The sequence below is a fragment of the Hoplias malabaricus genome, chromosome 2, assembly GCF_029633855.1.
Source record: "Hoplias malabaricus isolate fHopMal1 chromosome 2, fHopMal1.hap1, whole genome shotgun sequence".
In the NCBI taxonomy this organism is placed as follows: Eukaryota; Metazoa; Chordata; class Actinopteri; order Characiformes; family Erythrinidae; genus Hoplias; species Hoplias malabaricus.
The window spans coordinates 29,944,777-29,970,938 of NC_089801.1; the positions used below are offsets into that span (position 1 = coordinate 29,944,777).

A 26,162-nucleotide genomic window follows, 5' to 3' on the forward strand; every position below is an offset into this window, starting at 1 on the left:
CCCATGTTTGGGGGCGATACGGGACAGGTGGGGGATAGAAAAAGTTTGAGAACCACTGCGTTGAGGTAACAATTAATTTCTTATCAAATTTAAGTAAGAGGGTTTTTTTGTTTGTTTTGTATTTTTTTATTTATTTTTTACAGTTTTTAATCACTTCTCGTTCAACAGTATGGTTGAATTAATTAATTAATTATTATATTCTTTTAGAATGAAGGCAATAGGAATATGTTTCCTTTAAAATGTCCCTGTACCTTTAAGACGGTTTGTTTACGTGCTGCTTCTTCCGGGGGAGTGTATGGCGCCGCTGAGCTGAAGGTCTCCGTGTAAATGTAAGTCATTTTTTGGAGGAATAAAAAGCAAAACACAAGCTTTTCTTGAGTTACCTTCATGTAATTTATTAGGGCCAAAACCGTGATAAAGTCTAAATTCATAACAATATAGCTAGCTAACAACGCCTCGTTTAGATACTGCTACACTTTTAAGCTTTCTCATTAAAAGAGTAAGGAGACATAGGTGGTATTGGCTAATTAAATAATAATATTCAGAGGCTAGTGAATGTTAGAAATGTCTCAAAAGATCAAATTTAGTATAAACCACAGTTTTTAGAGGGTGATATCTGCTTTAAATCACTGCTTTGGGAAGATATTCTGTATTTGGTGTAGTACAAAAGTGGTTGACGCGTTCTGATGAAAATGGTATCGTTTTAAACCCTGGTGTGCGAAATAGACACCCAGACAAGAGACTAACATTTTGACCGTTTTATCATGAGCTAGCACAAGATGGTACGCAACTAATAACCTTGTGAACACGTTCCTGTGGTATTTATTTCAAAAGCCTGAAGATGTAACATGAGTGCAATAAGCAGTGAACACAATAATGGAGTATTTCTGCTTTGAAACTGAAGTGTCCCCAAAACAGTATCAAATGTGTGAATTCAGACAACCTAGGTTTCTTACATCATAAACCTCAAAGAACCAGTCAGATTAACTCTGATTGGTTTTCGAGCTACAGGTGAGCAGCAGAGAGATGGGCGGTGATAGGGGCAGGGACTATCGACATGTATGTATGTATGTATGTATGTATGTATGTATGCTGTGTGAAGCCAAAGGTGTAGGTGTAGAGGTACAAACAGAACATGAGAGAATCAGTGAATGAAGACAGGTCCATTCTTATTACTATTATCTGTGTGGAGGTAAATTATTAACTTAACATTCATAAGCACAGTACCAGTCAAATGTTTGGACATCATCTCATTCAACATCATGGTTTTTCTCTGTTTTTTATTATTTTCTACAATGTAAATGAATATGGAAGATTTTAAATCTATGAAGGAACAAATATGGAATTATGTAATAAACAGAAAAAGTGTTAAACAAACCAGAATATGTTTTGTACTTTAGATTCAAAGTAGCCACCTTTTGCTTTGATAACAGCTTTGCGCACTCTGTGTTCTCTCAGTCACCTTCATGAGGTCGTCGCCTGGAATGGTTTTCGGTGAACAGCTGTGGCCTCATCAAGAGTTAATTTGTAGAATGGCTTGCCTTCTTAATGTGTTTGAGACCATAACTTGTGTTGTGCAGAGGTAGGACTGGTACACAGTCCCCTACAGTGAATAGCCCTATTCCACCAATGACTAATGAGAAGATGTGTCCAAACATTTGACTGGTACTGTATGTCACACATACTTGATTGTACTGAAATATGCTTTTGAGTTTTGTCTGTTGTACTTGGAAGAATGAATCATGCCTTGTCCTCTTTGCAGCATGGCCTCATTTGGCTGGAAGAGGAAGATCGGGGAGAAGGTTTCTAGGGCTGCAGTGCAGCAGTTTGAGGCAGAGTCTGAAAAGGTGGCAGATGATGCTGAGCTGGAGGGAGCTGACTGGCTGCATGCAATCAAACGCAGGCGGGAAGTTCTGTTGGAGGATTGTGCAGACAAGAGCAAGAGGCTGAAGGAAGAGGGGTCAGTGCTGGCTGAGCAGGGCAGGTGTGTATATGTATGCTTATGTATGTGTTTGTCCGTTAGGGATGCATAAATACCATTTATTTTCCAACCGAGTATGAGTACAAGTATGTGTATTTTTGTACTTGCCTATACTGATACTTACTTAAAATTAAGCAATCAGGAGCATTGTGTAATAGTGTAGTTATTAATTAAAACTTTTTTTGTTTTATTAAAAACTTTATTTTTCATCTCTGGAACTGTCAATCTTTTATTTAGCATTTTCCCACATTACACCACCAATAATTAGAATTTCCCTCTGGGATCAATAAAGTATCTACCTATCTGTAAATTAGTAACATCAGACGCAACAAGCTCTAGATATGCATTTTCACAGTGTTGTGCATCGTTGGTAAGACAGTTTCCGTTACTCCATTATATTCAGTGTTTATTTAAGAGCAGCAGCCTGATCAAAGGCATTGGATCCAATTCAAAATTCGCGAGCGGAGAAAATGATTTTGTTTGAAGCAAACAACATCAGGCAACAAACAGTGCTCTTGCAAATGGGGAAAACATTTCCCAGGAGGAAAATACATTCTGAGTAAAGAAAAATCCACCTTGTTCGAGGACAGTCAAAACAGTTTGCAGTCCGCTTTGCTTGGGTTGCCATCGCTGATTGTGAAATAATTCCAGATCGCAGACATTTTGAGTTGTCTGCTCAATAGCGCAGGAACATGCACTAGGCAAAAGGTATCGGATGTTGGTATCTGAGCCTCATTTGCGATTATGAACACGGTATCAGGCAAATACCTAATGGCATTATCGAGTGTCCACTTGTATATTGCTTCTTTCTAGTGGGTGCAGTTAGTGAACGTTTGTGTTCGTTCGTGTTGTCACATTAGTGTTGTAGAAATATGACATGATGTGTAGTGGCCTTTTGGTGGTCCTTTTCTCTGGAGGGGCAGGTAGACAGTGGCTGAAAAATTGTGTGACTGATCAGCTAGTTGTTTACCTACAAAGTGCACAATGGGTAAGCGTTTCTTAAGCTGTTAGCTTGAAGATGGAGTAAAGGTCTGCATGGGTATGTAATTGAAGAACAAATCCTGTTCCTAAATAGGCTGTAGTGGTACTGCTTAATTTTGTGCATCCTGGACAAATCAGGGACTGATTATCCTGGTTTTAGAGTCTATTGCTTTGGTGTTTGAGATGATCAGCTGAAATTTTAAATTAATGCAACATTAAAATGTAATAGATGCACTACTTTCATTACTATAATGTTGAGTTGTTTAGAACACCATGCACTCTCCTCTAATTAACTACTCCATCCAGTTTCTTTTGCTAATGCTCCTCTTTTTAGAAATGCTTAAATAGCTTCACTTATATATCAAAGGAAACGAGGAAGACCCATGGTGATTGTTCCACTAAGCCAACACACTGTTTTCATCTTCTACTGTGCATGAATTTTTGAACTTCATCCCATCCCCACATTCATTTAGGGGCATGGTAACTTACTTTATAACTTGTGAGCTGTTCCACATGTGCCTCTAAACTATAACATTTCTAGAGAGAGAAATGAGTCAGTACTGAGCTTTTATAGTTTTCTTCTGTGTGCTGCTGCCAGGCAAGGTGAGCTCAGTTTTTTAGAACTTACAGGAAAGTGGTGTTACTGTATTTTTTTATATTATTTATATTTTGGCTTGTGCACAGCCTCATAGATTAAGATCTGCATTTTCCATCGGGAGTGATTAAAATGAGGAGCATGCAATGCCACGTTTATATACACACATGTGCGTGTATACACAGTCCAGTTGTAATATTATGACTATCTTCTTGTATCTACACTCATTGGCAATTCTCTCAGGTCCACTGACCACATATTAGCACTTTGTAGTTTTGCAGTTGCAGTGTGTAGTCCATCTGTTTCTCTGAATACATTGTTAGCCTTCCATTCTTCAGCGCTCAGGACCCTCACAGAGTAGATTTGGATGGTGGATCTTTCTCACTGCTGCAGGGACACTGACATGGTTTTGGTGTGTTAGCGTATGCTGTGCTAGTTCGAGTGGATCAGGCACAGCAGTATAATCCACACAGTCATTCTACAATTACAGACAGTAGTCCATCAGTTGTTTTGTATGCATTGTTTGCCCACTTTCACCTTGTCCTTCAATAATCATCATCCTTACAGGACCACAACAGAGCGGTGTTGTCTTGGTCTGAGTTGATCTGTCACAGCAGTGCTGCAGGAGTTGTGTGTGTGTGTGTGTGTGTGTGTGTATTTGTATGTGAGTGAGTGAATGCTTGCAGCTGTTTGAGTGCGTCAGTGAGGCAGACAAGTACTCGATCTAGTTTCCACGCTAATTTGTAACCCACTCTCAGCATGCCCGGTCTTCAAGCACATCTTTTTCATTAGCACAAGGCTTCCTGGAAATGAGAGGGTGACTCGCATGACTGCATCCTGTGTGGCTTGTGGGAAGAAAATGGTTTTGGTGCCTCCTGCAAAGTGAAATCTGTTTTGGCACTTAAGCTTTGAGCTGTGCTCCAGGAGTTGAGAGTAAACCAGGAAAATCTGATTGTCCCCATTCCTCAAGGGGTTCTCTATCAGCCATTACTAACCAGGTGCCTCAGTTTGGCTCGCTCAATAAAAGGGTAAAATTATCCACAGTAGCAAAATGGCTTACAAATGTAGGACCAAATGTGTTTTGGATCTTTTGCCTGAGCAGATGTTTTGGCAGTGGAGGTGACTCCTGCGAGAAGCCAGGAGATGGCGTAGTAGCTTATATTATGGTCATTAAATTGACCTTTTTTTTTTTTTTCTTCAAGGAATACTCAGGACTTTAGGAACTGGAAGTCAAGCCTTAATAAATCATAAGATGTGCAAGTATTTTTATTTCATTACTTTTTTTATATACAAATGCTCAAAGCTAGACACTGAATATGAATTAGTGAACAGTTCAGTTCTTATGAAGAGATTAGTACCTGAGTTTTTAGAAAGATGTAAAATAAAAATGTTATTATAGTGGTTCAACAAGTAGTGTGACCTTACTTCAGATAATGTGTAAATGAATGAATACCTCTTGTAATATTATGACATGGAAAATAATACCTGCTATTAATGCTACAAGCTGGTATAAATGATTTGTATTATATTGTCTGGCAAAACACATGAAGCTAATAGAGCTTAAAAGACAAATAGGATTGAGATTTTTTTCCCCTAATGGTCCTATTTCTTTACGCTGAGTGGCTCTAGGCCTGTCTGTGGAGGAAAACAGCAGATGTGACTTGCCATCTCTAATCCTTGGCCTTTTCAATACTGCTGGGAAAAACCAAGAACTTCTGTCTCTAGGATTAGCAGGAGATAAAGAACAAAATATTGTAAGGATAAATAATATCTTGCCTCCATGAACTATGGTTCAAATTCAACTATTTTTGAATTAGATGTTGTGCACAACAAAAGCAATTAACGTCATAACCTGGAAGAGTCAGGCAATAGCTCAGACTCTTTACTGTACGAGGTCTAGAGACAGAGATTATAGGCATGAAGTGATCATTAGCTTCTAAACCTGTAAAGCCATCATCCAGATGCACATAAATAAAATGTTGATGAATACAATAAATCAAAGGTGAAATGGTCTACATGTATCATTATAAAGTTCTAAATGGTCTTGTCTAATACCTGAAATATGGAAACATCAAAATATATTGAAAAATGTCACATTATCAAGAATGTATTTTTTACTTTGGTTGCAAGCTTTTCTGACTTAGGCGTTTTTTACTATTTTGACCAAATTACTATGTAAATTCTGTACTGTGTAATTTAGTAAACATTCATTCATTTATTCAATGTCTATAACCGATTAGCCAGTTTAGGGTGGCATTGGGTCCGGAGCCTACCTGGAATCACTGGGCGCAAGGCAGGAACCCACCCTGGAGGGGGCATCAGTGCATCACAGGGCACCACACACTTACGCCTATGAGCAATTTTGAGTAGTCAATCCACCTACCATTGCATGCTTTTGGACTGTGGGCGGAAACCGGAGCATCCGGAGGAGACACACACACAAACAGGGAGAACACACCTCACAGACTGTCACTCGAGGCAGGGTTTGAACCCACAGCTCTAGGACCCTCTGTGACAGTTCCACCACTGCACCAATCTTGTAAACATGTTTAAAAAAACATTATTAGCAAAATTAGTACTTTTACCTAAATTGGTACTATTACTGTTATTGTTCTAATATTTTATAAACCCTGAAAATGTATAATTCTTGCTGATCAGTGTTGCAGTGGGTTAGGAGCTCACCAGGAAGCACTAGGTGTAAGGCAGCAACACAACAAGGACAGGGTACCAGGCCATCACAGATGAATGATTGACGTAGGCCCTGTCTGTGGTAGAGCATTACTCACCTTGTCACCCACATACACGCATCAGTGGGCAATATCGTATAGCCAGTTGATTACCAACATGTGTTTTTGGATTGTGGGTGGAAACTGCAGACACCAGAATCCTCACAAACAGTGAATGTATGTTGAATCTCTGCTATGATTTGATTTTGCTCTTTGAACATGCAGGATATATCATATGATCAATTTTAATCTGTTTTTCCCACAGAACAAAGGAATAACTGCAGGAAACTGACTGTACAGCAGGTTTATTAGAATATATTCAATACACAGTGGGCTACATAACTAGACAAACAATACAGACATTGTAGAGTGAAAACCTCACATGTTGCTTATACACCCAATGACCTGCCTTAGTTCTCTAATCTGAAACTCTAGCCTCTATGCCAGGCCTGAAAAAAACTGTAACATGCAGTGTGTCAAAGCTTTAACTTATTTGCGTGGGGGAGAGGAATGTGTACATGCTGACCTGACCTGCCTCCCTTCAACTAGTTTGGGAGTATGGTTCATTGTGCTGTATAAGGCATATCACTGGATGTGAACAAACGACAAAAAACAGCTACAACACAGCTACTACAATGTAGGTAATATAACAACTAATTATAACTAAACACCATCGGCTAGCACCGTATCATGAAACAAATCATGCAAATTAAAATGTCATTACTACATCAAAACTGTCTTCTTATTTACTTAGGTACCTTAAAATTACATTTTTGTTCACAAAGTTTACAATTATTTTAAAGATACATTGTATAGATGTTTGTGTGGAAAAATACATATTTATGTTTTATACTTTTTTAGATCATTGTGAAGGAAGGGAGCCCTCTCCTGGTGTGTTCTGAGTAGGCTCCACACCCACCATGACCCTGATCAGAAAATAAATGAATGAGCAAATGAACCTTTTGGAATGAAAGGTTAAATATGGCAATATATTTATAAACATCATGTCATCTGTGGTTTTTATAATCCCATGGAATTTTTCTAATTTTTTATTTTTTTTTCATTTTGTGTTGTGTTTTGTGGAGGTCCTAATGGTTGATGTTATGAGGAAGTAGTTCTTGAGAAATTTGAACCTTCTGCTTCTTAATATATAGCTCTGAAGATGCAAGAACTGCAGTCGGACAAAGTGAAGGGCAGGCCACTAGTGAGAATGTGGTACTGCTCTGTGGGGAATGATTTACATGGCCCAGAGTCATCGCAGCACAGGATTGTGGGTACACGCCAATGACCAGAGGTTGAAGGAATAGAGGCTATAACCACTGAGGTGCTAGGAGTAATTTGTCAACTATGACTGAAACCGAATGAACTGGGTCTGTGATGGAATGCTTTACAGCACAGGCATGAAAGATCTAATAAAACAGACTGGCTTGTGGAATATGACAGAAACAGCATATTCCAGCACCTGGTTTTATTTGGTGCACTGGAAGAATGCAAGAGACTAGAGGCTGGAACTGGAGCCGTACATTAAAAAAAATATATAAAAAAACAGAACATCAAAAGACAAAAACAAGAACACCAAATAGAGTACAAACACAAAAAGTTGTGAGGGAGCGTAGTCTGCCTGTGGGTAGCACCAAACCACAGAGTTAAAATGGGCTCACTAAACTGACAATCACTGTAAGTACTAGTAGTTTCAGCAGGCCAGTGACTGGAGGTGTGCCTTCCAGTGAACATCATCAGCAGAATCAGCAGTCCACTATCAGTCAGCAGCAATGAGTATGCACTCCCCCTCCCAGCACTAGCTGGCTGCCAACCTCCAAGCAGCAGCAATGAAAGCACACCTCAGGATGATATCAGCAGCAACTTGTGGCAGTGTTAGCAAACCACTTCTTTGCCAAAGCAGTAGTTTACAGAATTATTTGGAACTCATTTAAGTAAGGAGCATTTATGGCAAGGCAAAAAGACAGAAATCACTTCTGTCTTCATGCTGGAATGATCTGTCCCCTCTGGATGACGCACCCTAATGAAATTAACAGAATAATAAGACAGAGGAGCACAGTTCTGAGAAGGCAGTCTCATAAACGTGGGCTAGAATTTAACTTTACAATGAAATGAAAATGTCAATGAAAATGTTAATGTTTTTTATGCTGTTATCACTCCCCCACAAGCTCCAGCATGAACCATGTTGTGAAATGGGACAATTAAACAGCTTTTTGGCTGTAAGTGCATAATAATCTGCTGTAAGACACTGCCAGTCTATTTCCAATAAGTGGACCACAATGTCAACATACGATAGCCCTGTTTCGGAGAAAGTGGGAAGAAAATATGGGAAATCTGTGGAGACCAGAGAAATTGAGTTTGTCTGTTCTGTTGTGATCTTGATAAATTCTTTTCACAGCTGCTCTTTGCTTGCTACTTGAATCTATGTAGTGGAGATTAGGGGAACCTAATTAAAAGACCTGTCCAGCAAATCTTTCAGCACGTCTCCTATGTATGATTACCTCAGGAGTATGCGGGAAAATACGCCGGTGCCTGACTCAACCAAATATCAAATGTCACTGTCTACGTAAATTAGCGGAACTGGAACAAACGGCAATTGGTTTAGACATATACCCACTCTGTTTCCCATGGTAACTTACACTGAAGGACTTTCAAAAAGTTGAAAAACCTCCTAAGATCTCCACTTGCACATGAATTACACAAGCTCAGACTAGGGCTTAACTTACCTAGTGTCCTAGTAGCTAATCTCATGTGAATGCATTCTGATTTTCTTCTTGACCTCAAGTAAATTGACAGAGGCCAGTGCTTTATTATCATTCCTCCAGCTTCCCATTCACAGAGAAAGCAAACAGATAAGGCTGCTCACCTTACTGTGGCCGTGCCTCAATGTCATAAATTAGTGAATACTCAGCATCCCAGAAAGAAGCTTGTTGCCCTTGGCGACTCAGTGTAATGTGGTTTTAGACTACATAAGTTAATTGCGATGAGGAAATGATGTGGATCTGGAGAGCGGAGATCACAGCTGTCGAAGTCCCTGACAGTATTTCATGTTTCTGTCTTTCTTGCCTGAAGATGCACATATTTCCGATCGAAAGGGGCATCATATAGACTCTAAGAAAATGTGTCTGTCACCATAGAGATTCTTTTAGAGTATTCCTAATTAGGTCCATGGAAATTCAACCTAATAATGTGTGTGGTGTCCTGTTTCAGGTCTCTGTGAAATTGCTCAGAGACTGTATTTTCCCTGTGGTACGAAGGACTTCTTTTCAGCAGCTTTGCAAGTCTTTTTCCATGTGGTTATGACTTATATGGAAATGGTGCATTGAAAGTATGACCACGTAATTATTTGAATGGAATTAAAATCAGTTATAATTCTTATATAGTTGTGTCACATTGCAGCTTTACGCATTAAGGCGAACTAGTACAGCTATATGCTAAATGTTAAAGCATTACAAAATGTTACATATTGAAGAAAAACATGTTTATTTTCTTATTTTTTCATTTTTAGCCAACCTGCTGTGTCTGATCCAGTTGTACCAGAAAACACACACAAACACATAACCACCACCTCAGTGTCACTGCAGCGCTGAAAATGATCCACCACCCAAATCATATCTGCTCTAATGTGGTCCTGACCATTGGAGGGCAGGGTGAAATAGGGTAAGAAAGTATGCAGAGTTCAGACTATAATTGTAGAACTACCAAATGCTCCATTATGGTCTGTAGAACTGATAAAATGGACAATGAGTGTAGATACAAGGTAGGTGTTCCCAATCCAGTGATCATTGTGTGTGTGTGTGTGTGTGTGTGTGTGGGTGTGTGTGTGTGTGTTTATATACAGCAAAAAGATATTAGTATTGTATACAGTTGTACTGCATTTCACTAGTTTTTAGTAAACAAAAGGCAGAGTGGATACCTAACCCTAATACAGATTACCTCGTAGGTCCCCTGTGTTATAGTCTTTTAGATTTATCAGTTGATTATAAAACTCCAGGACACAGACACAACACATGCTTTGAAGGAAAAAAAAAATTCTCTGGTCTTTACAGCCTCTATATTCTTTGTTTGAAAGGAACTGTCAGGTGCAGACTACAGTTACAGGATGTAGTTTATAACTTGGAAAGCTCTTTGGCCTATTGTGTGTAAACATGCCCACAGTGTGGGTCAACACTAGTCATTGCCCCTTCTGTCATCATGGCACCAAAATGAACTTACGAATGTGTATCTCTTCCACTGACCTTATATTTATTTTAATGCAGTTAAATGCAGTGTTTATGACTCTCTCTGAAGTGCACGTCACTTTTTTTTGTTTGTTATTCACTTTATGTGTTGGCTTATCATTTATTTTCTTGTGGTGACTGGAAAACCATCCTTAATTCTGTGTCATTTTAGAGTCAACATCCAACTGACCTCAGTTCTGAATTATTTACTGCATGGTGAAAACTTTGTGGACTTGTGTTCATTGAAAATCTCCACAGATTATTATTATTCTGAAATAAATGGAACTATAATAGCTAGTTTGACCCTCTTGGCTACAGTAACACTCTCTAACATAAATGTTTTGGAACAATTATGTGAGGTTTTGCAGCCATAATAATTCAGCCATAAGAACTTTAATGAGGTTAGGTTTTGATGTTGAGCAATTAATTCTGGATCATGAACATCATTCTAACTCATCCCAAAAGCTTTGTATAGAGCGCCATCCCTACAGAGATTGCAGTTCCACTGCTTTAATGCTCCACATCCCAATGCCAGGGGGAATTTATATTTAGTGCTCCAGTCAAAATTGGCATTGGTTTAAATGGTCAAATTTTGGTAAAATAATATGTGGTTTTCAAGTCAGAAAACATTTATTTTTTGGAAACCAATGAACTGTCTTCTCCCACATTACTGAATCACAGGGGAGATTCTCATGTAATGTCAGTGGTCATACACTGGTCACAGAGGATATTAAGAAAGGGGCTCTTGGTTGTATTCACAAATGGTTTAATGTCAGATGCTGCAGATGAAAGATGATGATATTAATACCATTAACTGTAGCTCTTACCATTCTCAAACTGAAAAAAAAATGATATCTTTATCCATCCATTATGTAATGCAGATTATAAGAATAATTAGTTAGACATGCTTCTGATTGTACACAGGTTTAAATATACTTTGAGAAATTTGTATTTATTTTGAGATGATTACATTTGTGTACACTGATCATCCAAGATTTTACACTGAGAATTTGATTGCTTTAAGCCACAAGAATTAGTAGAAGGCCTGTGATATTTTAAACACATAGGTTAGCAGTGGTTTTGCATTCATTTGTTAACTGAATAAATTAGATGAATGAATATTACTCTATATGTGAACTGTATCTTTAATTGTTAAACTGGTGTGACTCACTAACTGTAAAGAACGAGCAAGAACGAAGCATTTGTGACTAAGTGGATCAACATCCTTCTCTGTGTTAAAACTCTGAATGTTATCTGTGGTATTACTTACTGCTTTACTTTCAGCACAAGGTATAAAATATTTTCTTGTGGGTTTTCCTCAGACACTGGGAGGCGTTGAGGAAATGGGACGAGGCCCTCCAGCTGACCCCTGAGGAGGCTGTACTTTATGAGATGAAGTCACAGGTACAGCTCCAGGCCAAATATATAAGACCTTTGTGTGATGGTTGAGGCATGCATTGTTGAAACATAAATATCTTTGTAACATTGAATCAAAGGTATTGGTCATTTTTGTAAGAGGCTTAGTGTTAAATGATATTTCTTTTATTTATTATACATTTCTTGTTATTCACAAGGTGCCGTTTTGAACAAGCAAACATGTGGAGAGAGATATATGGCACTAGAGACAAGGTCTTATGATTCAGATGAGTTTTGAACTTTACTAGACTCACAATGAACGGTCTAGGAGAAACAGACATGCCTAATTAATAAGTGAAAATATGCAAAATATTCCTCTTTACAAGGAAGCTTTAAAGTCAGGGATAACACAAAACTTACAGCTTGAGGCCCAATGCCCTGGTATGTACACTGATTGTCTCTATAAAGAATTCACTACTTGTTCCTGTGTGTTTTGTTGTTTTGTTCTGCTCTTTGGCCCCTCAGCCTCATTTTCCTTGGCACTGACTCGCTATGGGAGCAGCTTTTGTGCTTTAGCCTTTGCACTTACCCAGCTGTTTTAAAAATGCAGGCAATATGCCTGCGATCTCAAATTAGTCAAATGTTTTAACATCACTGTTTAAACATTTCCTCAAAGCTTTGAACTTCACCCAAACACAGAAGTCAGTAGTCGTTAGTTACATTGAAGTATTTATAATTTCCTGAATATTTTCATACCGTAATTCTCTTACCTCTACTCGTGTACTCATTTTAGATGTTCAGATTCACTTTTGCAATTCTCTGAAATTAGTATTAGCAGGTTTTTTGTAGCAGTAATAACTTCTAATCTTCTGGGAGGGTTTTACAGAAGATGTTTTGATTCTTTTTACGAGGATTTAATTTCTTTTGGTCATATAAACATTAGTATGGTCAGGTTCTGCTGTTGGATGTTTAGTTCTGGATCACACATTCCACTCCAGTGCACCAATACCAAAAACATTAGATGTATGAGATTATATATTGATCGATCACTAGATTAGGATCTAGAGAGCAACCAACACAAACTGCAGCAACAGATAATCTACTGTCTCTGACTTTTCCTGCACTCTGTGGTGGTCCTGTTGGGGGTCTTGACCATTAAAGAGCAGGGAGAAATAGGGATTAAAGTATGCAGAGAAACAGGTGAGCTACAATATGTAATTAATGAAATTAAAGAAAGTGTTCCTGTGTGGTCAGTGGAACTGATAAAATGGATTATGAGTGTAGATGCAATGTAGTTGTTTCTAATCTAGTGATCAGTCAGTGTACAAGCTGTACGTGCAAAACTGAACATCAGTGTCCACAATGGGAGCACATTAAAGTAATTGTCTATAAACATTTACTCATACATTGTGTCTCTGTCATAAATTTATTGTAAGGATTAATTGAGCTCTAAAAGCATATTCCCTGTCTCTGTCTTTATAACAGAACATTTTGTATTTCTGCTGGTTTTATTTTCCATTTTCCTCTCTGCCGTTGCAGATTAAAAGAGCAAATAAACATATCAAATAGCGAGGTCTAGAGAAAACATTGTCACTCGCTTCCTTTGTTTTCTCCAGAGGCTTGGTCACTCTCTCTGTCTGTCTTGCTCACATTCTCTCTGACAGAAGTATTAAATTATGATCCTTCTGAGATGTGGTCAGCTTGAGGCCTGGATGTTGAGACAAATATTGGGAAACTGTTATTGTTAATAATAATAAAAACAACAGTACCACTTTAGAATACACTTATGAAGATTTGTAAATTATTTAAAATCCATTTATTTATAGTTATACATTATGTTCTTAATACATTAATAGGCATAAATAATCAATTATAACACACAGATAAAAAGGGCAATAGTGACCTGATCTTTGCCAAATAGTGAACCCACATCCATCTAAACTGTTAAACCTCAGATTATGCCAGATACTGACATCACTTTGTATTCTACAGCAGTTGACCTTATCCCTGTAAAATCCAGCAAATAATTGTTAATAGGTTTAATCATTTAATAAATGATCCACCAAAAGAGTGTGTTATCAGTGAATTTATTAAATTCGTATTCATAGTCTCAACATATTCTTTATCGTGGCAGCCGTGGCCTAAAGGTTAGACAAGAGGGCTTAGGACTGAAAGGTTGTGGGTTCAATTCCCATGATCGTCAGAAAAAGCTTCCTTGGGTTTCTAGAAATAAAGTAATAATTGTACAATGACAAATAATTTCACATTTCATTTCATCTTGAAATTTTCAGTAGGTTCTCTGACACTTTAAGACACAGGTAATTGTCGCACTTCCTATGTCTGTGTTACAAATGATTTTTAACGACCTTTAAGATGTTTACAACCTAATTAATAACCATGTATTATACAGGCTTTTAAACCCTTTATAAACCTTTATAAGCGTAGTCATTTTAAAGTGGTATCAACTGTTTTCAGAACACAAGGCATGCATAACAGATTACACTTTTAGGGTAAGAAAATTGCTAGAATTAGCTTTTCATTATCTAGGGAGGATAATCACAATTGTTTACATTGTTCCAGTTAAACCTTTCCTTGTGGATTCAAGTAATTTAAATATAAGTGAACATTTGTTGTATTCAGTCTGTGTTTATAGCAGGATGTCTTTTAAAATTGTCACAGTCTTACATAGATTTATATCATGCTAAATATTGAGAAAATTCTATTGAACCTGTCACGCCCTCGTCCCGTCTGGTCTGTTTTCTCAGCACATGGCTTTGTTTTGTTGTTGTTCTAGTCCCGCCTTTGTTCCGCCTCCTTGTTCGTCACCCTCGTTATTTGTCTCAGGTGCGTCTCGTCTGTGTTTTGTATTTAAGTCCGCTTCCCTCACTTCCTGGTGTCGTTCATTTGTTCTTCGTATGGTTTGCTATGTCATTTGTTCTTCGGATTGTATTGTTCTTTGTAATGTTCGCCTTGTTCTCTGTAATGTTTCGTTCAGTTGTTCTTTGGATTGTATAGCCCTTCATACTGTTTGTTCCCGGTTCTCGTTCTCAGTCTTGTTCTTTCCCCGCTTAGTGTTTGTCCTCTAGTTCGTTAATGTTTGTTTTGTTTATTTCCTGTTGAATAAAGTCTGTGTTATTAGCATGTGCGTCCGCATCCGTCAGTCCGCACCCCTCGACCCTAACAGAACCAGAGATCTTCTGATAATTGGGCACTCTTATTATATTTCAATAGATTATAATGCAGACGTATTGTACAGAATATATACAAGTGATAAATAAATAATATAATGATATATCAGTTAGTGTTTGCACTAGATATTCAGAAGCCCTCTTGATATTTTAATGACCCTCGTCACCATGTGTGGAATGTCATTTTAAAAGAGCTGACAGCTTGACCTACATTCTAGACCAAGATGTTCAGCGCTGAAGTAAATATGATTGGATATCATTTCTATTAAGTATAATAGAAGAGAAGAACCAGATGCTGTATCATAAAATAAAATGTCAGTTGAAAATGTCACCCTTATGAGTTCCTTCCAAGGTTTCTTCCTTCAGCTTTGAGGGACTTTGTCCTTGCCACTCTCGTATTCAGCTTGCTCACATTGGGCTTACTGATGCCAATACTGTAAAGCTGATTTGTGACTATAAATACCTTTTGATTGATTTGATTAATAGATTGATACTGATAACTGGGATGTGACAGCTCTACTGCTTGAACAGTATTAGGGCTAATTCTTTCTTTAAAATGTAAAAATGCTTTAAATGTAGTTGTGGCTGCATATTTGAATGTTATTTATCCAACAAACTCAAAAGGAATATCTATTGTTTAGATCTTTTCCAGTTTCCTTTAACTTCTACATGTCCTTTCAGACCCATGTGTGGATATGTTTTATTTTTCTTTCCATATCTGAAGCATGTGTTCTTGATTTACTTCAAAAATATGGTGACTATCTGTGGTCTACCAGCTGTGGTATCTGTATCTTTTAATTAATTTTTGAATACTCCTGTTTTATTACATCATTGACACCTCTGATTTCATTGATTCTGCTTTATAAGATGTAAGCAGTAAAGCACCAATAACGGGATTAAAAGACTAACACATATTTGGTTGCTCCCTGTGGTTTCAAAGCCAGGACATGTGAATGTTCATTCTGACGTCATTGTCATCAACTCTAGCATTAAATCTGATTTATTACATATCTCAGCCCCTGCTGACCCCAGTTTCAACATCAGCTTGATTCTCACGAGATGAGAGATGCAGAAAAAAAAAAACAAAATATGTATGACATCTATGTCCTTTCTCAATTTTTTTACCCCAAGCACTTGCATTTTCTCTCTCCTCCTTGCTCATTTCTCTGTGGTAAGCCTTGCAAGAATGAGGACAGGACACACATGAAGTGCTGAGACATTGTGTTTTGTGCTTCATTTGAAACCTTTTACATATATATGGTCATCTTTTCTTCACCCTATCCCCTATTGGACTATTATGCCTTCTGTTCTTACTGGTGGTGTGAGCAATTAAAGTTTAGTGCTCTTAGTGCTGGTTTCTATGGTAATAGCTGAGATGACACCACGCATCTAGGTCTTTGGTTTAAAATATTTATTAGGGATGATCAATACGGCAGTCTGAGATCATATTATGATTAAGTACATCATGATATAATTTTCTGAGCATTTTGTAATGATTGTAATAGTAGTAAAATGACTGAGTGTCATTTTCTCAGTGCAATGTTTAGAATTCATCTTGATACAAGTGCATCAATTGCATGGTGTTAGCTCAAAGATCTATACCACTAGTCAGTACTGAATGTCTGAACATATACACCCCCCCCCCAAGCTAATCTGTGTTGGTTATACTATGCTTTCTATGACCGCACCATTCAGCCATATCATCATGACCACCTCCTTGTTTCTACACTAAATCGGAAACCTGTCCATTCTCTCAGCTCCACTGACCACAGTGGAACACTTTGTAGATGTAGTGCATACTTTGTTTAGTCTGTTCATTTCTGACCGACTCTCAGCTCTAGTCTGCTGCAGAGGTGACCAACCCAAGATATCCTCTATATTTTTTCCCTAAGCTTCTGGCTGTTCACACCATGTTGTTTACATTGTTGTAAAGTGATTTTTCAAACCCCCCCCCCCCCCATATGGATTTCTTCTGCAGCACTTAAAGGTGATTGAAAATGCCAGCACGAAGCCGCCACCAACCAGCCTTGACCAGTCATGGTCAGTTCACCCCATTAATAACTGAATAGTGAGCCGGCTTGCTATAACTGGATAGCGATCCCTGTAGTTATGTCCCTGCTGATCCCCAAGCAGCAGAGTTTGACGTCAGAAAGGATTATGAACAATTTTCTCCCTCTGTTTCTCACCTCAGCTCTTTTCAAAAACGCCCAAGTGGCAAAAATCTGATGACATTTTGAAAAGGAATTAGCAACCATCAGTGGATTGTGCTTCAGCACTGATCTAGCAGCAGATCTATTCTAAACCTTGTTCAGCCCATAATCTTCACAGAAGCCTTTTGCCAGAATGTGGTTCCACTGTGACACAAGCCAAAGTTTGGGATGTCACTGTTGGTTAAAAACCCCTGTTGGTTGCAGTTGGCATTGGGAATGGTGAGCTTATGCTCATGTCTGACAACTCCAGAATGTTTGATTTAATTTAAAGCAACACTAGGTAGTATTTTTTATTATTATTATTTTAAAACACTTCTGTAAAATTGAATTACACTCTGCAACTGTGGGGGGAGATTGGTGACTTACAATTGTCCATAAGTGTGAATGTAAAAGTGTGTATCACCCTGTGAAGATCTGGCGCCCCCTCCAGGGTATGTTCCCGCCTTGCGCCCAATGATTCTGGGTAGGCTCTGGACCCACCGCGTGCTCGAACTGGATTAGTGGTTACAGACAATGAATGAATTAACTGTAGGGGGAGCCCAGGAGCAAGAATACCAGTTTTTCCTACACACATAAAAATTAAAATGCTACATAAGATTCTTGGAATGATGCCATTGCAGAATCACTTTTGGTTCCATAAAGAGATGTTTGAGTCTGAGTTTAAAGTTTAAAGAACCTTCACTTAATGTAAAGGTTCTTTAAAAATGTAAAAGTTATTAGCAAAAATAGTTATTTTTGGAACCAAGTGGTTCTTCTTTGACGTCGCTCAAAGGACCCTTAGTAGCACCTTTACTGTTAAAAGTATAGTTTTCCTTTAATGCTTTTATACTGTAGCTGATTTCAGTATTTAAAAACAGTGTAGTAGTTTTTGTAAAAGCTTGCAAATATAGTATATAACACTGTCAAAAAACAAATGGAAAACAGTAGCTAAAATGTGCACAGCATTAATAATAATGTCATTACATTTAATTCTGTTCACTGTTCTGACTATGGAAGTATGATGAGACCTACAGCGTACACTTAAATCTAATGTAAAAAAAAATCTAGGAGAGCGTAAACAGTTTTAATAAACAGAGGGTACTGAAGAAACTTGTAAATGGATGGTTCCAGTATTTCAAAACAAAGCTTACACGTTCTTTCTAAACAAGCCACTTTTCAATTTTTTCACATTTTTCCACATGGTCTGAAAATTTATGGTAGGCACAGATTTATCTCCAGAGCCAGGGAACAGGATATCCTGCAATCTGTGTGGTTTTGGCATGCAGTATATTTCAGTGATTCATCAGGCTCTGAAGTGTGCAAGGAAACAAATTAATATATATTATAGATAGGACTATGGGATGTAACTAAACAGCACAGGTTCCAGCAGACAGTTCCTTCTGCCCTATCTCGCAATTTCTACCCCTATATAAATTCACAGCATTATAGGCAGTTATAAATCTTAAGATTTGTTTTCCAAAAATTATTATTTAACCACTATGCAACCAGTATTTACATTTTGTAAATTAAAAGAATGAGGAACTCATGGCTGCACATACAAGCCCTTGGGGTTTAAGGGATTTAAAAAGAGCCAGAAGGCTGTACTGTCCTGTACCACTTATTCAAAATCAGTTTTATACTCGGGTCAAAGTGAAACTGGAAGAATGTTCAGGCGTGGCAAAATATGTAAATTTGCCCTGAGGAGAAATCAGGGAGGAATGATCACGTTTTATCCTAGAACAAAAAGTTCTCAATTCGAAACTGTGTATTAGAGCCACTCACTAGGAGTATGTATGCGTCTGGGATTCAAGCACCATTCACTTACATCAGTCTGGTTTTTCAGGATTCGTACTACACTTGGAACGACACGGAAAAAGCATACAGTCTCATTAGGAAATTCCACCACGGTAAATAGAACATGCATGGCCATGTTGAGGGTAGTGAAATGTTTCAGCATGTGGAGCTTGGCACTGTGTTGTCTGTCACTGTCTAAAAGAGGTATGACATTCACTTTATTGTTGGATGCACTCTGAAGGGCTTTGATGGAGCATGTGCATAAATTCAGATTCTTACTGATTTATTAAGGTTTCACCAGAATGACAGTGAGTCAGTGAGGAATTTATATGTTTAGTTTCTCATGATTTTTGCTTATCAAAATGCATGGGATGAGAGCACAGAAATCATGTAATTAAAGGAAAATAATAGAAATGGTCAGAGTTTGGTCATGGTACTTAAGGGTTAATCACTAATATGAAACATGGGCCAGATTTCATAACTTCAGAGATGTAAATCTTCCTTCATGAATCAACGGCTGTCTTTGTGTAAAACTATCCAATTTTAAAATGGATATGCTTTTACTGCAGTGTAATCCATTTAATATCTTATATTTGCATACGTGTCTCATTTCTGAGTATGTTAGATGATCACTGCATAGTTCCACAACTTATTTTATGTGCACAAAGCTTAGAATATCAGAGGAAATGTATATTTTGGGTGCATATGTTGATGCTTAATTTCTAGATGTTGAAAATACCTAATGTTAAGTACAATTATAAATAGTATTTTTGATGTCTGTGTCAGAATCCGGTATATGTTTTTTGTTCTGAGATGACATCAGTCTTTGGCTGTGGTCTTGTAGGTCCTGATCCTTCTTCAAGAGGTCTTCCCTGCAGTGCAGGCAGCAGAGACTGCAGTCAAACTTCGTCCGAGCTGGTGGGAGGGGTGGCAGACATTGGGCCGAGCCCAGCTGAGCCTCGGGGAAGTGGAGCTGGTGAGTAGAACCTTCAGAAACTGCAAGAAAACTACAATTTCATTGTTATAATCCAAATAATTACATACAAAAATATTACACTATTTGTAACCATCAACCGCACTAGAAACAAGAAATTTAGTTTTTATTTGTCTGCTACTCAACAACAACAGATAATGGTCTCACTTTCCTATAGGTCATCGATAATAACTAGATTATTGCTACGTAATACTTTATGACAACAGCATTCAACTTGCATAAACATCTACAGAGGCTTAGTTTAACAAGAATTTCATAACGACTGCTTTAGTCTGTTTCACCCTAGAAAGTTTTATGCAACTGATGCTTGTTGGAATAAACCTTTATAGATGTTTAAGTTGGTCAGTGTCACAAAGTATGATCTACATTAAAAGTGCTACTAGTATTATTTAATGAAACAAACAAAGATAAACCCAATTTATTGAATATTTTCTGCTGGGCAGGTCCACCTTAAAATCACATTAACAATCTCTGTTCCAGTCAAGCTGCATTCATTTTTTGAAGTGCTGTTATTTCAGTACTGATAAAAGAAAGCTGACCTTCATGCGATATTTGTTGGAATGGCAATAAAAGCCATTGACGTGGATGAACTTGGCAGTATTTCATTAACATTTTAATAAAATGACACCCAATGCAAATATTTGCTCTCAGCACTCCTTCACAATTCTTAGATTTTGCCAGTTTGTGTATTTCATCATGATTCCATGAAAAAAAACTCTGGTCATGGGAGGGATTTTCTTCAAAATTATTTGTAATAATGTGTTTCTTTTCTTGTTTTCTTTCTTTCTCCTTGTCTTCTATCTTGTAGAAGATTTAAAAGAAGTGTTTAATGTTAATCCTCACTTGTCCCCATTGGCGTTATGTCCCTGTCTGTCAGAATGAGAGACGGAATGTTGTCCTCTTGCCAGTGGTCTATCATTGCTGTTTAGGTAAAATGTGTATTTCAACAAAGCCAGGCCCAGCGGTGTGGAATTTTACTCATGTGAGGAACAACATTGACCGGCGTGCTTCAACGTGTGTGTGTGTGTGTGTGTGTGTGTGTGTGTGTGTGTGTGTGAGAGAGAGAGAGAGAGAGAGAGGGTGGGTGTGTGTCTGTATCAGTTTGCATGAAAGGTGTGGCTTACAAATTGTTTCATGATATTGTTTTTGGCAGCAATAATATTTTCATGATATAGCCTGTGACTATTTTCCTGGCACTAGAACAGCAATACAAACAGAATGGACAACTTTTTTGATTTAGTCATAACTTGCTACTGTCAATTAAAGCAAAAGAGAGCAGTTTCACTTAATAATCAGCAATCATTCAAAAAAAAAATAAAATAAAATAAAGAAAATAAAAATTGTTTCAGAAACTATTCAGATTTTGATGTGACATGTAAACACATACAGCTAATAAATGTAAGCTAATAAATGTAAACAAACCTGCAGAATAAGCAATTTATTTATTTATTTATTTATTGTGTTTAAAGGAACAATACACCATTATTTTTACTAAAATTTTAAAACCACGTTTATGAAAGGGATTTTATTTTATCGAATTTTTGTTGAAACTCCCAAAATTGTTGTGTGGTCAATGAATGAACCAGAAGGAAATTACTTTTTACACACACATGCACACAAACAGACACACATATCTCTGCCCCTCTATGGTCTTTGAGACGTGTTACTGATAGGTAGAATCTAACATAATGACAAGCTAAAAGAACCTAAAGCACTGAGCATACACAAACACTGTGCAAACAGAGCCTCAGAAGTGCAAGAAGGAATGCCTTTCTATTTTAAACCAAGCATGTCACATCTAGTCTAAGTGCTCTGTGTGTGTCTGTCCCATGTGCACCTTCTGTTTTTCTTATAAACTAAAACCTGATAAACCACAGTCAGTCCTAAAGCCTACAGCTGGCACTGTGTCTAGTGGGGAACACTGACAGTAATGATCATTTCCGTATTCTGTCTTTCCCTGCACAGATTTTTGTGGACAATTTCCATTTTAAGCGTGTTGCAGTGTATTGTACATGTTGGGAACACGCCTCCAAAATAGGAACTTTACAGGAGAAAGAAAACATTCATAAACCTGGTTTATTTTGGTTATTTTAGTTTTTAAGTTAATGGAACCATTTTGGACAATTTCTGTTGACCATTTCTCATGAAAATTTTGTGCAATGTAAAAAGCTACTTTTTTGTCCTTGAGCCACATACTGTAGTTTTCTCAATAGTTGGATGTTAACCCTCTCCCTGATCTTTTACTCAGCAAATTAAGGGATTCTAATTCATATATCATAAAAGGTTCCCTGAAATATTATAATAAAGTAGAAAGCACAGCTCCCTTTAACTGGTTTTCATACAAACCCCTCTACACATTTATGTGTTATATCTCTCTTCAGAAAAACATGGAAACACTAGCATTTCAGCTTGTGATATGTTTTAGAAGGACTACCATATCATTTAAAGAGAGGAAACAACCATGAACCCATATGAGCAGGATTTTGTCTGATGGCTGCACTGAAAGACTTTATTAGTGAGTATAGATAGGTCGCCTCACATCCGGTACTGTCAAAACACTTTGGAAAGATGGCTCATCAGCCTCAAAAAAAGTCTGAATTGTTATGACCTTAAGACAGATGTTTATCTGCTAAACCTATTGTGACCCTGGAAGAAAAGAAAGCTTTAAAAGCCATCAACTTTTTATTTCTTATTAAATGTTGCCCTGTAGACAAGTGACAGAAGCTTGGCTGTACCACTTGCTGGCTTTGACTGCTGTGTAGTTTTTCTTTTCTGCTCTTTATGGAGTGACACCTGATCCAGTGTCTCTGTATAAGATCTTAACCCAACTTCTGTACAGTGTGGTTTATACTAGCCATTTAGTAAGCTGAAACTGAACAGTAAATAGTGGATGGTATTTACCTTTAGCATTTTAACCAGGTCACAACTTTCTCTCTCTCTCTCTCTCTCTCTCTCTCTCTCTCTCTCTCTCTCTCTTTCTCTCATGCTCTCTGTCTCTCTTTCACCCCCTCATCCCTTTACTGGATATTGTGAAATAGCAAGTAATTGATATAAATGTATTAGTATTGGATACAGTGAAAGAATGGCTGCAAACGTGCTTGAGATCTTTAGAGCAGACTGAAACCTCCTTTTTGCAACACAGACAAACTGCTCTGAGCCCATCTGTGTAAAGTAAATGTTTAGCTCCTTGTCAGTCCTGCATCTTGGGGAATTCTATGGCGAGGTGAGCTCAGCTGTTGGAAAGCACTTGTGTTTTTTAATTCTCCTCATTGATTTATGGCCTGTATTCTGACCTGTTTGTCGATATACTGTGAGAAACATTTCTCCTTATGGTTTCATATGCGACCTTCGTATCTGGTGCGATTTCAAGGGATGATATACAGTCACTCCCCTGTTTCTTCACATACTTTCTCATCACTCATCAGATACTAACTGAAAGCTTATCAGATCTCATAAGTATCATGTATCCACATCAATATATCCAAAGCTGATTTGGGTCCAGCTTTATCATGGTGTCATAAGCTTAGGCCTCTTATGAGTATCTTAATCCACTTTCAGGAATGCTGCTTTCCAGGGATTAGATTGGCCGACTCAATGTATGGGAGTAACGTCAGCATTAACATAACCTTGTCAGAACCTATGCTAACTTTATTTGATGTTGGGAGATAGATAATGTGCTAAAATAGTCTTATCAACACCATCTAATGGTCCATAACGTCTTTAAAATGCTGCTTAACATTAATTCTAGCTTGTGCCAAATCAATTCAACAGTTTGGAATTATGGAGCGCTGTAAGAATATCTCATTTCTGTTCAGCTGACCTTAGCACATAATTAATTTCACACTGTAAATTTCAGTTATGATTTCATTATACAGGAGGACATGTGTGGGCTGAAAAGTGACACCCATTCATTCAGACCACTGAGTTAGTGGAGTGTGTGAATGAGACACATGAGGTGAGGGCAATAGATGGCTCTGAAGCTAATGGTGGGTAGGGTAAATGTGATGAGGCAGTAAATCACTCCTAGCACACTGGGAAAAGAAATAGCTGCTTCAGGCGACCCTTACTAATCACTGAGATAAATGACTTCTGATCTCATCTCCATCCAAAACCATGTACCATGTCATTTCAGCTTTTTAAAAACATATGTAAGTATGTATTTATTTATTTACTGTGAGCATTGCTGAATTCTGCCTTTAGAGGTTACATGAGTTTCTTTAGTCCTGGTTGTTCAGATATGGTGACTGTATGGACAGAATACTATAATGCAATACATTATCAATAATATGACATAACTCATGAATTATTTTGAGGTAAGGGGTATTTTTCAAAGCAGGATTAGTCCTAACCTATTACCCAGCTTGATATTTGGTTCAAGTTATCTGATGCTACTTTTCTGGGAAGTAGAAATTTTTATCAAAACACCAATGAAACACTCCTCCTCATGGCTTGGAACCTACTGTAAAATACCCTCAGATTTACTATTGAAAGGGCTATATCAAATATATGTTAATTTTTAATAAGTTCAAAAGTTAATTCATTCATTAATTCACCTGCTTTTATCATGATCCAGGCTTTTAAAGTCTTTATCTGCCAAATATTAGGACGTCGTCCTGTATGTTTACTGGAATTAATGGGGACTATTATTTGGCACAGATTTTTGTTATTCAGTAAGAAATTGTTAGTTTGAATTTTCAAATAATTTTCCTAGCACTTGATCGGTTTTATTTATTATTGAGAATAACGAGAGCTTTCAGGAATTCTCACTGTTAAAATTCTGATCAGGAATTCTTGTTGAAACAAATTCTCATTCTCATTTCAGCTGACAGATAGATAAGTTGTATCAGATAAGCCTGTCAGGATCATGTTATTAAACCGAAGACCTGTTGTCTGCAGTTTTGTTGACAGCTGTGCAACAGAGATCTTTATCAAATGTGATACAAACCAGGGATGTCTAAAACGGCTAGGTGAAAAGGAGATTATTATTATTATCGTTACACTTATATAGCGCCTTTCTAGACACCCAAGGACGCTTTACAATCTACACTGCTCAGAACGCTCAATTCACACACACACTGGCGAGAATTGGTATATATAAATAGATATAGATATAGAATAGATTGGTCGTCGTGTTGACAAGATGAGTGTGATTTGGAGATTAATTTGCAGGAGATGAGATGCAGGATTTGAGGATGTGGTCTGAAGCAGGATTGATGTATTTTCTTTATGGATTTTAGACTTTAACATTTTATTGGAGGATCTACTGTAATATATTTAAAAATATACATTGTTTTTCTTTACTTTTTCTGCACACAAATAAATCAATCACTTTTAGTGGAAACAAACTAAATGAAAGTTACTTTTGCTGTTACTTTCCCGGATCCTACTCTTGCGTGGCAGTCTGGAATCTCTGTTGAGGTCCAATTTCTTGTGTTTTATTTTCCATGCCACTATCAATAGAACAGTGTTGGATGTCTCACAAAATCTGAATTTGTGTACAAATATCATGGCTCACATATTATTATTACTAACAACACTGACGACTACATCTGAGCAACTGAAAGAAACCACATTCTAGTGTAGGTTTTATGACAAACAGACTTCTGACAGAATTTCAACAATCTCAGCAGATAATGGAATAGTGGTGTATTTATTTTCTTCAGGATCGCTTATTTAAATTATGCATTTTTGCTGAAAATGTTTTTCTTTTTGATGAGTTGGAATGCTAGAAATAATAATGCATCATTAACCAATGTCTCTAATGATTTTACGGTTGAATACCATCAAATCCTCACAGCAATGCTTCAAACTTTAACAAGTCATTAATATATTGATATTAATGACTTTGGAGTATTCTCTTTATGCAGATATGTTAATGCCATGAAAGAATGGTAAATCAATGAAGATATGATCACGTAGCCACTGGCCTTGAAATAAGAGCTCCTGGTGAGTGAAGTGCCTAAAAACTCTAAATAGGGGCACATTAAACAAATGACTCCACTTAAGTTTTCATTGACGTGCGAGCTGACGCAGGACTCTGGCGTCATGAACAGCTGACTTAAATGGTTTAGGTCTTAAGAAGCTGAGGAAATGCATCACAAATTCTGGTAAGCTTTGTGTTATAGCTGCATGTTTGTG

The 26,162-nt window shown here is 37.5% G+C and overlaps 1 protein-coding gene across 1 annotated transcript in view; it reads left to right on the plus strand.

Annotated features, from left to right (window-relative positions):
- Positions 1-240: 240 nt before the first annotated feature.
- The window catches only part of ttc33 (tetratricopeptide repeat domain 33), a 32,069-nt gene continuing 6,147 nt past the window's right edge, over positions 241-26,162 (plus strand). Inside the window, exons 1-4 of the mRNA XM_066649524.1 lie at positions 241-329; positions 1,763-1,984; positions 11,826-11,907; positions 19,875-20,006. Coding sequence (XP_066505621.1) covers positions 1,764-1,984; positions 11,826-11,907; positions 19,875-20,006 — 435 coding nt within the window. The 5' untranslated portion in view covers positions 241-329; position 1,763. The remainder of the gene's footprint in view (positions 330-1,762; positions 1,985-11,825; positions 11,908-19,874; positions 20,007-26,162) is intronic.